At 36.7% G+C, this 12,502-nt stretch overlaps 2 protein-coding genes across 2 annotated transcripts; both read right to left on the bottom strand.

Annotated features, from left to right (window-relative positions):
* Positions 1-1,343: 1,343 nt before the first annotated feature.
* On the bottom strand, positions 1,344-6,526 carry LOC126603521 (probable ATP synthase 24 kDa subunit, mitochondrial). Its single transcript, XM_050270397.1, has 7 exons — positions 6,360-6,526; positions 5,991-6,084; positions 5,551-5,695; positions 4,662-4,772; positions 2,635-2,781; positions 1,958-2,080; positions 1,344-1,697 (listed from the first exon to the last, which is right to left on the bottom strand). Exons 1-7 carry the CDS (start codon positions 6,396-6,398, stop codon positions 1,634-1,636), a joined length of 723 nt encoding a protein of 240 aa, XP_050126354.1. The 5' UTR covers positions 6,399-6,526; the 3' UTR covers positions 1,344-1,633.
* Positions 6,527-7,716: 1,190 nt separating this feature from the next.
* LOC126603522 (iron-sulfur assembly protein IscA, chloroplastic) lies at positions 7,717-12,064 on the bottom strand. Its single transcript, XM_050270398.1, has 3 exons — positions 11,833-12,064; positions 9,459-9,677; positions 7,717-8,002 (listed from the first exon to the last, which is right to left on the bottom strand). The coding sequence occupies exons 1-3, from the start codon at positions 11,990-11,992 to the stop codon at positions 7,860-7,862; spliced, it is 522 nt and encodes a 173-aa protein (XP_050126355.1). The 5' UTR covers positions 11,993-12,064; the 3' UTR covers positions 7,717-7,859.
* Between the last annotated feature and the right edge of the window lie 438 nt (positions 12,065-12,502).

Below are 12,502 nucleotides of genomic sequence, written 5' to 3' on the forward strand. Positions count from 1 at the left end.
GCTGTCCATGAAAAACCCAATTTTATGATAATCTCTTTAGCATTTTTCTTTTAAGTTTTATATAAACCAATGAGTTTACTTAATCTCAAGCGAAAATGATCGATTGTTTACATTTTTTATTTTTAAACTTTGTTGTGAGTATAAGACCACTTCCATCACATTAAGGCAATACTTGCCCCCATCAATTGTGCAAAGGTAGTTATTGCTTTATTAAATAATAATTGTCCAAGTGCATTTTTATTAGTAAATGCATTGTCCGGGCAATTGACATTAAAAAATTAATATTATGTTTAATTTGAAATAGAACTTTTAACCAATCTTGTAACGCTTCTTGTTATTATCCGAGCTTACAATCTAATCGCGGTCACGCACGGTTCATATTTCCTTTATTTTAATTATTTTTTGTATTTATTTATAATTTTTAAACATTTTTTAATAACAAAATTAATATAGATTGTTGGATGACCTTTTTTTTTTTTTGCAATCAAGAGTTCAGATTGTGTCACGTGGCACAAGTCTTCTTGAGATTTTTTTTTAATTTAAAAAAATTTGGATTAAAACGAACCGTTCCGTCGGATTTGGGAAATCCAACAGCCCATACACTCTCTTAGGCACTTGGTTGGGCAATTGTGGCCCGATTGAGCAGTCGAGCCTGCTTCCCTTTCATTGTAGCTGGACTGATTGGGCTTCGGGTGGAGAGGATTTTGTAGGTTTTGGAGAATTTAATCACTCAATTACTTGCGCAATAAAAGAGGGGTGAACTTGCTCTAAATGGTAAATGAGTTTCTGTGTTTAGTTTGCGCCTTAATTAGTTTTGCAGTATCTACCCAAGCGAAACTTGCAAATTTTGCAACAACTAACGTGAGATGTCCAGCTATTTCTGTTCGTCTAAAATTTAGGAGAAAAGGAATATGCATGCTAATCTTTGAATTCACAAAAATACCTAATGCAAATTACGTGAAACAACTTCCATGTTAGCAAATAAAATAACCTTGTACATAAACATTTTGTTCTTGTACTAAGATTTGTAGCGGACTTCAAATTATAACTATTTTTAATGTAATTATATTAAGCCCACCAAGCTCCACGAACAACCCACAAGATTTGTACTTAAAAACAAAACAAGTAAATAAAACAAAGTTATCACTTAATATTACAATCTATTGATATTCTTCTTCACTTGCAAGTAAGAAATCTTAAGTTTAATTCTCGCCAAAGGCGAGTTTGAATCACATTATTGCTAGCCAATAAGTGAGGCTTAACTCACTCTCCCACCCCCTTAGTTTAGTGTAGATAACATCGCTTGTTCTAAAAAAATGAAATGGTATTTGTACAGTACCATGGAACAAAAATTCCAAAATATAATTATAAATTGGTCATAGTGATAACAGCTTCCCAGTTCTCACCTGGACCTGGCAAAGCAAGTATTATACTCTAATAAATCTGAAAAATTACAAAAGCGCGCATAAATCTCATGGATTTAATTGCACTGCAAAGTCGAAACCAATCAGAGCCTTATTAAAACAGGAGGATTATTCCCCCAATTACCCCCAACTAAGTCATCAGTTTCCAGATTCTACCAAAATATTTGGTTCATCTCAAAACAAGCCACTCTCAATGCAATCCCAGATCCTTAGATGAAGTTTCGGATGTCTAACGACTTCACATCAACCATTGCCTCATCCTTAAATTCCTCCCTGACAAATATTCAAAACAAAACTACATATCAGTCCTGTGAAAGGCAAGTTACATCGACTAATTTTCACCAATGCCAATTTAACGATAATAAAGACTCAAAAATATATATTGTTAGGAGACTGCAAGCAAATGTTTCAATCTCCAACTCTAAACAAAACAGTATGCTGAATCCATATCGACCCTCAATCGTTTAGAGCTGCAAAAAAAAAAAAAACATACATGACAAAAGAGGAAGTAGGCAAAGACAAGGATAAATTACCGTTTCTTCTGAGTTTCCATTGCCTCAAGAGCATCCTTCTTAAGTTCCTCCAGCTGTGCTTTGGCTTTCTTGAGTTCTAGCTGTTCTTCATACTTTGGTAGGTCCTCCTTACGAATTCCAAGCCTTAAAAGACAAGGTTAGACTAGATCAGAATTTCGTATCTCATATCAGCTATGGAAGAATACGATAAGCAAGAGTTTAGCCATATGCAAACCAATCAGTGGACAGTGACTTGGAGTCTGAGACACAAGGGGTTTACAATCCCCAGATTACAATTGTGACCATCATAAATAAGATTAACTTCACCCCGCTGATTACAATTTTTTCAAAAAGAAAAATAGTATCCGGGTTTGGTGGTGGAGTGCAAGAAGGAAATAGTGCAGCCAAAATCAGCTTGAGATTGAACATTGTTTGAAAATCCCAGCATGTCAACAATGGGATTAGACAGGGCAATGCAGTTTTAGTCTAAAATCTAAAAGGAAAAAACAAATCAATGCTTTAGCAGAAACTACTTTTTATATGAGAGTTCGCAATTAACCATGAAAAGATGTGATCCAAGAACTTAAGACTATGCAAGTAGAGTAAAGGTGTAAATAAAAGTTAATCGAGTGTCCTGCTCTGTATTCAAAACATTATTTAAAATGAAAAAAAAAAAAGGCAAAACATCTGTCACCTACTTCTGGTTTATTTTCTCAAATTCTGCCATGAGAACAGCCATCCCCTTTTTATCACTCCTCAAAAGTGGTTTCTTCAGTTCCTTTTCGACTTTCTCCAATGCATCCATCATCATAGCCTCTGCACCAAATTCGTCAGTGAGACCTCTCCTGCAAAAGGGAAAGAAATAAGTTAATTGGCAAATGTAACGGTAAAAGCGTTAAGTATGGATGTTCGCAAGGCAGACGTATGCGTAAACAGAAAAACCCTAAATGACAATACGTACTCAAACAAAATCCATCTTACATTACATATAATCCTACCAAAACAATACCACCACATAGAACTAGATTTTAGCATTACACTGCAGGCAATCAGACGATGCTTAAGTTATTGTAGCCCAAAGCTAAGTCCAAAATATAATATTCTCCTCAATCTCCTCCAATCAGCCCCTCCACAACTTCTGCCACTTGCGTAACCATGCCTGACATCCTGCTGGGATCAACACAATTGAAGTCTACAGAATGGTGAATAGACCATTTTCACCTCCACACATGGTGCAAGGTGATAGACAAGGTTTTGGTCTTTGCATTTCAATCTTATCACATGTACTCACTTTCCCGTGAGCAATCAACTAGACCAAAATCTGCACCTTCACAGGTGCCTCTGATTTCCAAATGGAGGAGTAAGAATAGAAGGCATTATCACCGGCATTGTCACACAGGCTTCGAAAGAAAGGTACAACATATTGATTCCAGTAACAACATACTAGAAACAGCTCTATTGCTAAAAAAATATTAAAAATCTCCAAAGAAGAGAACAAATCAGCCATCTTCCTTGCCTTCTAACCATTTAAGTTCTTCATTAAATCATAGTCCCAGCTGAAAGACGGTTTTGCATGCCACCCATCTTCTTGAATCCCATGCATGCTTCTTCTTATCATATACCATAAAGCTTCGTTTTAAGGAAAGAGGCCACAACCATTTAGTGATTTGTATCTTAACAAAAACTTCACTACACATAAACCGCCCTTCTGCATTGTTAAAGACACTACCTCGCTTCTAATTAAGTGCTCTCTTTCCTTCCCAACTCAGCCCACAAGCATCTCTCATGATATCTTGCGCAACAAAAAATTGTGTAAAGGACGACTTTGCTGTTTACTGGCCTCCCACGCTCCCAGTCGCCTCACCGCCTGAGAACCAGCCAGCCTTTCCACCTTATCTTCTTGGGAACTTATTCCAAATATACATTCCCAGAATACATCCCCTCAATACAGAATCACAATTAGTAAACTTATCCAAAATTTCCCCTAAACATTACTCAGTGTTTAGAAACATCATGTAGGATGAGCACAAATATTAATAGCATTAATGGCCAAAAGAATAAGGTAATTGTTTCTGACTTTAGATCACTAAAATGACAATCACACTAAATTTGGTAGAAACTATATATTAAAGAGTAAATTGCAGCTATGGTCCCTTAACTTTAACTTAATTGGAGCAATGGTCCCTCAACTAAAAATCCATTACCATTGGTCCTTCAACTCATCAAAACGTGCAGCTATGGTCCCTCAACTAAAAATCCATTACCATTGATCCCTCAACTTTAATTCAACTGGAGAAATGGTCCCTTAACTTTAACCCAATTGTAGCAATGATCCTTTCAACATAACTCGTTTTGACAAAAATTTTGACGTAGTTGACGAAAATGACCATAATTACACACTTCGATGAGTTGAGGGACCCTAATTGTATAAATGGTCATTCCAACATAACTTATTTTGACAAAATTTTGACAAAATTGTTGAAAAGGACTATAGCTACACATTTTGATAAGTTGAGGGACCAATGGTAATGAATTTTTAGTTGAGGGACCATTGCTCCAATTTGATTAAAGTTGAGGGACCATTGCTACAATTTACTCTATGTTAAAATAAGGCCTCATGAGTAATAACAGAAACAACATGGAGTATAAGCACAAAAATTAAAAACCACATTAATCCCATTATACAAAGGACATTCAACAATTTGAAGAACAGAGTAGCACGTACTTGATCCTAATTTCTTTCAATGTCAACAGATATGTTCGAGCATCTGGGATATCTTGTGTTCGGGTTTGGATGGTGTGTTTGATGCGCTGGGATTCTGAGAACAAATCAGCCCTGCAAGACACACAAATGCATTAGTAACCACTTCAAAAAAGTTAAAATAATGAAAGATGGCATCTGATGAAGAAAAACACAGAACAGCGCATAAGCTCCCTCCTCTAACGTGATTGTCATTTTATCTACATTTCTGAGTCATATAATACCAGTAGAAGTTAATGGAAATAAAAGCACAAGATAAAAGGAGATCTACAGTAACAATACAAAATTTTGGAAGTCAAAAGTAAATTATCCACTTCTGAGTTACAGAATTACTAAATGTTCATGATGGTCAAATGAATTTGGATTTGAGTAACTTTTTGTACAGATGATTCTAAGATGGAGATCTGTAAACTAGATGGTTTGGATTATTAAACCTCATTGAAGAGTGCCTCGAACAATGAATCACTCTCAACGAATGGGATTACTCTTAAGAAGGGGGTCATATATTATATATGCTATGGTTCAGGTTCCTTCACTGTTGATCACAAATATTGATTGTCCATACCCTTTTTCCCTTATCATCCCCTCCCTGTCAATTTCCTTATTTGCATTACCTACAACTCCTTTCCTCTGTAAACTGTATCAGTATATCATGTAAAAACTATACAAAAAGATTACTAATGAAGATAATGTACATTCTAGAAACATAGCACTGCCATCCCTTGTGTTTATATATTTGTCACGAAATGTGAAATTATATAACATGTGAAAACAAATAGGCACATCTGTGTACAACAATAAAGCAATTATATTACTCTAAGAAATATACTGGTAAAGGGTTAAAAAAACTCACTTCTCGCTTATGGTTTTCATGACCTTGGCATACTGAGAAACAGCAGCTGGATCCTCTGGGTCAATGGTGATCTTCTCTTTGCGAAGTATACCAAGAGCTGTCTCAAATTTCTTTTTAACATCCAAGAAGATGTTCTTCAGCATCTCTTTACCCCTCAAACGTAAGAAATGTTCAGTAAGGTTTCCTCAAATAATAACAAAGGAAAGACATAAATAAGATCAACAATGGATAGCCAGTCACCCATAAATACATCCTACCTAAAAGACACAAAAATACCAGATATCAAGTTTGGAACTTAACATTGTATAGCACTCACATATTAAAACCAATGTAAATTTGTGAAAGGCGTAAAGCAAACCATTGTTCTCAACGTTAACCTTGCAAATCACAATGAATAGCATCACATAACCTCTTAAATACGGCCAAGCATTTTGACTCACCATCACCCTTTAGCACGGGGCGACTTGCTTCCTTGGCGAAATAACGGACCGGAATAACGCGATCCTGTTGAAGAATGACTCCATTGCCACACAGCTGAAACATTACAAAGAAAATTAATACAAAAATCCATGAATCCCTGGCTTTCATTTATCCAGAGATAAACACCCCCGAAGCATTTCGCATATTCATCATCTCTCGGATCACGAAAACTTCACATTACAGTATATCGCAAACTATGTCATCTGATACGCGATAATTTTAAGAAAGTTAAAAACGAAGATCTGAAATGCCCTAATTATCTCAAACATTTTCTCAGAAGCCAAACAGCTAAAGAAAGAAAATTGAGAAATGAGGATCGAGTGACTGACCTGTCTTGATTTGGATAAGAGGCGGGAAGAGAAGGCCATGATCGTAGCTCAGTCCTCGTATTCTTCCTGTTCGTTTTCGATTTAGGGTTTTGATTTGATTGCTCTGAGGCCTCTGAGCTCTGAGAAGTGTACAGAGAGGGAATGAGAGAGACAACGAATTCCTCTGCCTATATCTGGATCCTGGACCGTTGGATGCTCACTTGAGGACGTAGTCTCTCTGGTATTTTACCACAATGCCACTGCTATACGATTTTATTTTTCTTTCTTTTTTCTAATTTTTTTTAAAAGAATAGAAGTTTTTTTTTTTTTTTGAACAACCGATATTATCTACACTAAGAGGAGAGGGTGAGCTTACTCTCACAATGGGCTAGTAATAATGTGGTTCAAATTCATTTTTGATGAGAATTGAACCTAAGACCTCTCACTTATAAGTAGAGGAGTATCGCTAGAACATAATACTAAGTGATCTAAAAGAATATAAGTTAAACTCGTCATTTGCACTAATAGAATTTGTAATCTTACACGTTGATTGCTGGACTATAGTACTAATAACAATTTTCTATTATCATATATTTGCTTTATGATTTACTATCAAAACATTTGTGCACGTGTCCACAAGACACTTTATTTTTCTTTTTGTTTTTCTACAATACGGTGGCCTATCTAAGGTCATTTGTGAGACGGTATGCACAAAGATGTAAGGCTTTTAGTATTTTGGTTTGGAAATTGTTATTAGCACTAAAAAAATCTCATTATACACTCTAAACTTTCTATATTAAGAAAGAAAAATACACTTGTGAGTTATGAGGAGTGTAGAATGAGATTTTTTTGAGTGCTTATAACACTTCCCCTTTGGTTTTACTAAGTTTTTCTTGTTTGTGACGTGCAAGTTCTTGACAACATTATAAACAACAATCCAACATTCAAGTACAAATATAATGGTACGTATCACTCGGTAGTATAAGTTTTGCAGAATGGACCTGTTAGAAAGATTCACTAGATTTCTATATTCAAGATGTAATCATTGACAACTTACTAATGATAGTCTAGCCTCCAACATGTAATTTTAACAACCAAAGAAGAGGTGATGTGTTGTTATACTTTAATTGCTATTACAGAGGTTGGGGGAACGTGATGTTTGATTGGGAAATCCATCTACTTCAAGCACATGGAGTAATGAAGTAGGAGGAATCTTCTGAGGGCAATGCTCTCAAAAAGGAACTCTCGTGTAAACCACACGAGAGTTGGTTTACACAAGAGTTCCTTTTTATGCTCCAGATGACCGGAACAAATATTAACAAGAAGAATGTGAGAGAGTTACTGGGAAGAAATAAAATACAAAAAACTGGATGCAGACTTGTGCAGTAATGCAATTGACATTAATACGAGGTTTTAAGTGCATCACTGAAACATGTAGCGCAACATACTACGTTAATACACACTGGAAGTTTTCTTAATCATATTCTATTCATTCTATTCAAAGGTTCCATGTACGTCATGCTACATCTCTGCGGCAAAAGATTTACCGCATCCACATGTCTGTGTAGCATTGGGGTTCTTGAAAGAAAATCCTCCACCGATAAGAGCATCACTGTAGTCTAATTGCATGCCATACAAGAACAGGAGGCTCTTTGGATCACAAACTGCAAAACAAGGGGAAACCGGAGTTGAGGCATCCTTGGCAAGCACAATGCATAAGTTATTGAGAAAAATCCAAACAAACCCAGTGCAATGTAATATGGCATGGCATAATGTGTCAAATAGTCGAAATACAATCAATCACCCAGACAACAGAATGGTCAAGAGAGAATGTAAAACACATATACTTAACATCTTCTGCTCACAAGCTTTTTGTTGCATAAGGCCACATTAAGCGAGTAGATCTATTAGGCAAAGTGGAAAATGGTGCCCAAATCTTGATAAAATGGGGCAAGGAGAAAATTTGACTAGTTGAGAAGTAGTTGTGGAGATTTTCTTTGGAAAGGGAATACCTGTGAAATAATATCATCATAAGCAGATATTACCTCGCCAACAAATAGAGGTTGATGTAGGAGCCAAGGTCAGAAATTGATAATTAGTCTTTGTAGTTCCTTCCCTAATAAATGCAGTTTACACATGTACTTTGTACGCTTATTGTATTTTAGTCACTCTATGTTACACGACTAATGTATTAGGTGTCATAAATTAGTATTTAGAATTCCCATGTATATTAATGTGGATCTTTTGTGATTCATGTAACAGTTAACCTATTGAAAGGATACTGTGTAAGCTTTTAAAATCATTGTTAGTGAAAAGAAGTTCTGAATTTTCTGCTTGTGTGTGAGGCACAGCAACCTCGGGGTGATCCCAAGGCACCTTCCATGTGATGCCAAGGTGTGGTGCCAGAATTTTTCTAGTTTGTCTGTTGGAGTAATTCCAATACACCTTTGTGTGATGCCAAAGGCTGAAGTGAGTCTAGATGTCTACCATGTTCCTAACTATTCCTATTGTCCTGCATCCGATTGCAAACCATTGTTAAGATGCCAAAGGCCAGAGTGAGTCCGGATATCTACTATATTCCTATCTATTCCTATTGTCCTGCATCAAAGGTTCAAATAAAATCCCTTAGAACTTCATGGGATTCATCTTTTCATGCCCTCCAACTTGTTGTGGGCAATGGGAACATAATTAGGTTTTGACAACATAAACTGATGGGGGAATTCATTCGTGATTATTATTCGCGTCCTGTGATCAGACATAAAAAGTAGATTTCAGATCTTCCATGAAAAACTGCATTGGGATTGGAATATTCAACATAGCAATGCTGGTTTTTAAAAACGACAGACTGTCAAATGTTGACATGAATACAGCAAGTCCTAAAGATAACTTTGTATGAAAGAAAGAAAGTGTCTATACAGTTTAAGATATTCATGAGAATGCTTCAACATGCACCCTCAGGTAAATGGACAATCAATCGGTCATCTACAAGGCTACTAAAATTGAGAGTGGAAGTCGTGCAGTCATAACACTAAAATACAACAAGTAACACACAGATAGATTATCTGTCACAAATAAGCACCTGCCTCACATGACAAAGAGAACGAAAATATACAGACTTACCCATAATCAAGCCATTATATTCAATGATAGAATCATCTGGCCTTGCATTTGCTTTACTCTCGAAGTCCATGGTATAAGACATGCCTGAGCATCCACCCTGTTTAACACCAATTCTCAAGCATAAGTCTTCGCTGCGTTCAGATCTCATCTTATTGAAGTGCTTCAATGCGCTGTCTGTAAGTGAAATTGCAGGTGTGAGCCCCTCGGTTTTTGGCACAGCTGAAACACAAACAAATCTCAGTACCATTGGATTATGAACCAAACGTAAAAATCACTGGAGAAGAAACTGTCAAATTATCAGAGAGAAGGGCCAAAGGCCCACTTTCAACAACATTGATATTGTCCCAACTTGGTAATTACCCAGTGCCTAGTCCGCCAAGTGTCGGGTTTTATCCACCGAACTAAAAATCCCCGCCTAGCACCGTCTAGGTTAGACGGCGCTAGGCGGTTGACCATCGCCCCAATTAATGCCTAGGCGTTTGAAAATTAAGAAAGGGCGCCTAGACCTGCTAAGGCACCCGCTTTGACCGCCCAGGCGCCCGCCTAGTCCGCCCAGACCTGCCTAGGCACTAGCTTAGGTTGCTACTTACTTAAACAGAAAATAGATAACTTTCATTTTGCATTTTATTTTTTCAATAAATAAGAGACTTGTTGAATACTTAAATGAATACACATTATATGCATGTTCCCTATGTTTTCATTATGTTCCAATACTTCATAATATAAATGTTATATAATGAAATTATATATATTTTAAGTATAAACAGACACTTATTTACACGAAATATAATAGATTTACTTAAATCCATCTAGTCCGCCTAGGCGCTAGGCCCCAGCTTACCGCCCGACTAGCAACTTTTAGAACCTTAGTTTTATCACAAATGACCTCTGTATTAGTTGGAGTGGGATCGAGATATGTTGATGCACAAAACCGGAGGTCTTGGAACAACGTAAATCTGACCGTGAATCTGCAAGAAAAGTAAATAACATAAGATGTATTGTGGTTCACCCCAATGTTTGGGCTACGTCCACACTGATATTGTATTTCTGAGAGGATTGTGAGGGAGAGAGTGTGAGAGCCTTTGTCATGAGATTGAGGCTTTGAGAGGGCCTAGGAATTGGCCTCTTCCAATTGTGAGGGTGAGGAGTCCTTTTATAGAACAAAGGCTCCTCACTTATTACATATTTGCCCCTTCCTTTATTACATAATTACATTTAAGTCCCCGAGTATTTATACGAGATCTAAATACGGAGATCCTAAGTATGATATAAACAGTAGTCCCCCAAGTCTTCAAGAGAGTCTTTTGGCTGGAGACTTGAAATTCAGTCCATGTGTGGACCGAAGTAACTAGATGTCGTCTAGAGCTGAATACTCGATATGAGGCCGCGCTCAATGTGAAATGAGGCTTAACTAGATGTAGCACATGTTGTGAGGTTGCTCGGCTTGTGGCTTATGTTGCCTTGGTTAGCTCGGCTTGTGGTGTTCAAAGGTAAGGGAGTCCCTTTTATAGAATAAGGGCTCGCTCCTCAATACATAAATATGGGCTAGAGTTTGATGCTCTCTAATGATGGTGAGGAAGTCCCTTTTATAGAATAAGGGCTTGCTTCTCAATACATGAATGTTGGGCTAAAGTCCCTCAAGTATTTTTCATGAGGTCCAGTTGAGGCCCAATATATGGTAAATAATATGGGAATTTAAATGTAATTATGTAATAAAGGAAGAGGCAAATATATAATAAGTGAGGAGCCCTTACCCTCACAATTGGAAGAGGCCAATTCCTAGACCCTCTCACCCCTTCTCAGAGCCTCACTCTCATGACAGAGGCTCTCACACTCTCTCCCTCGCAATCATCTCAGAAATACAATATCAGTGTGGACGTAGCCCAAATTTTGGGATGAACCACGATACATCTTGTGTTATTTACTTTTCTTGCAGATTTACGATCGGATTTACGTTGTTTCAAGACCTTCGGTTTTATGTATCAACAAGATATTTAAACTCTTTTTTTTTTCTCAGAAATGATATTTCAACATAAACTAAACCTGTTTTATCACAGGACTCAACACAACAATCTCAAACTACACTCAAATCATTTCAACCAGAAGTTGGCTCAAGTTCAGCTAGTAAAAACTCTAGTTCACTAGGTATATAAGAGCATACCATGTACAAAACCCAAAATTCAAACAGCATCATTTGTACAACATGATTGATGAAATTGAAAAGAAAGAGAACACCATTTCTAACCTACTCAGATCAATTTCAAGTCAAATCGAATCAAATTCAAAACAGAAGCAAATTAATAAAAAAAAAAAAATTGTACCCACAAACTGAATGAGTAAAAAAAAAACAAAGACAAATTTTAATACAAAATACCCGAAATTGAAGTTGATCGAATTGAAATGGGTTTTCTACGGCTGAGGCTGATCGACGAAAACCGAAAAGATACTGAGGTAGAAGGTAAGGAGGTTGAAGGGGCGTTCGCCGGCAGACGAACAAGAGATGGGCAGTGCGTGGTAATTGCAGACAGCGCCATCGTAGAAGAAGAAGTGAAACTGATTTTCTCGGGGTTTCCTTTTCTTCGTTTTCTTTATTTTATAGAATCGGAAAATATGTTGTTATATATCTGTGACTCAGGTTGGGAGATTTTGAACAGAAAGATCCTAGCCGTCGAATCATCTGATGGTTTTCGTTGAGTGAGTGATGCATTCAGTTGTTGCGCAGATCGATATAGGGATGGTATTTTATCGTTCAAAAACCCATGTACCAATTACCATAACAATTTTTTAATATAACAAAATATATTACTACTGTCGTGCCAAATTTTTGGTACATCGAATTTTAGTATGCCAAATAGTTCGGTTGGCATGATATGGTAATGATAATTACTACTTTATTTGGGCCAAAATTTGATTTTTTTTTGCCCAACCCAATTCAAGGCCCAAACGTGTTTTGGCCACTCCCTTTGGGTTTCTAAAACCTTTTTATTTAATTATGAGAATTTTATAGGGATTCATTTAAGAAATAATAAGTAAATAGATGGAAG

Source organism: Malus sylvestris, chromosome 15 (assembly GCF_916048215.2).
Source record: "Malus sylvestris chromosome 15, drMalSylv7.2, whole genome shotgun sequence".
Lineage (NCBI taxonomy): Eukaryota > Viridiplantae > Streptophyta > Magnoliopsida > Rosales > Rosaceae > Malus > Malus sylvestris.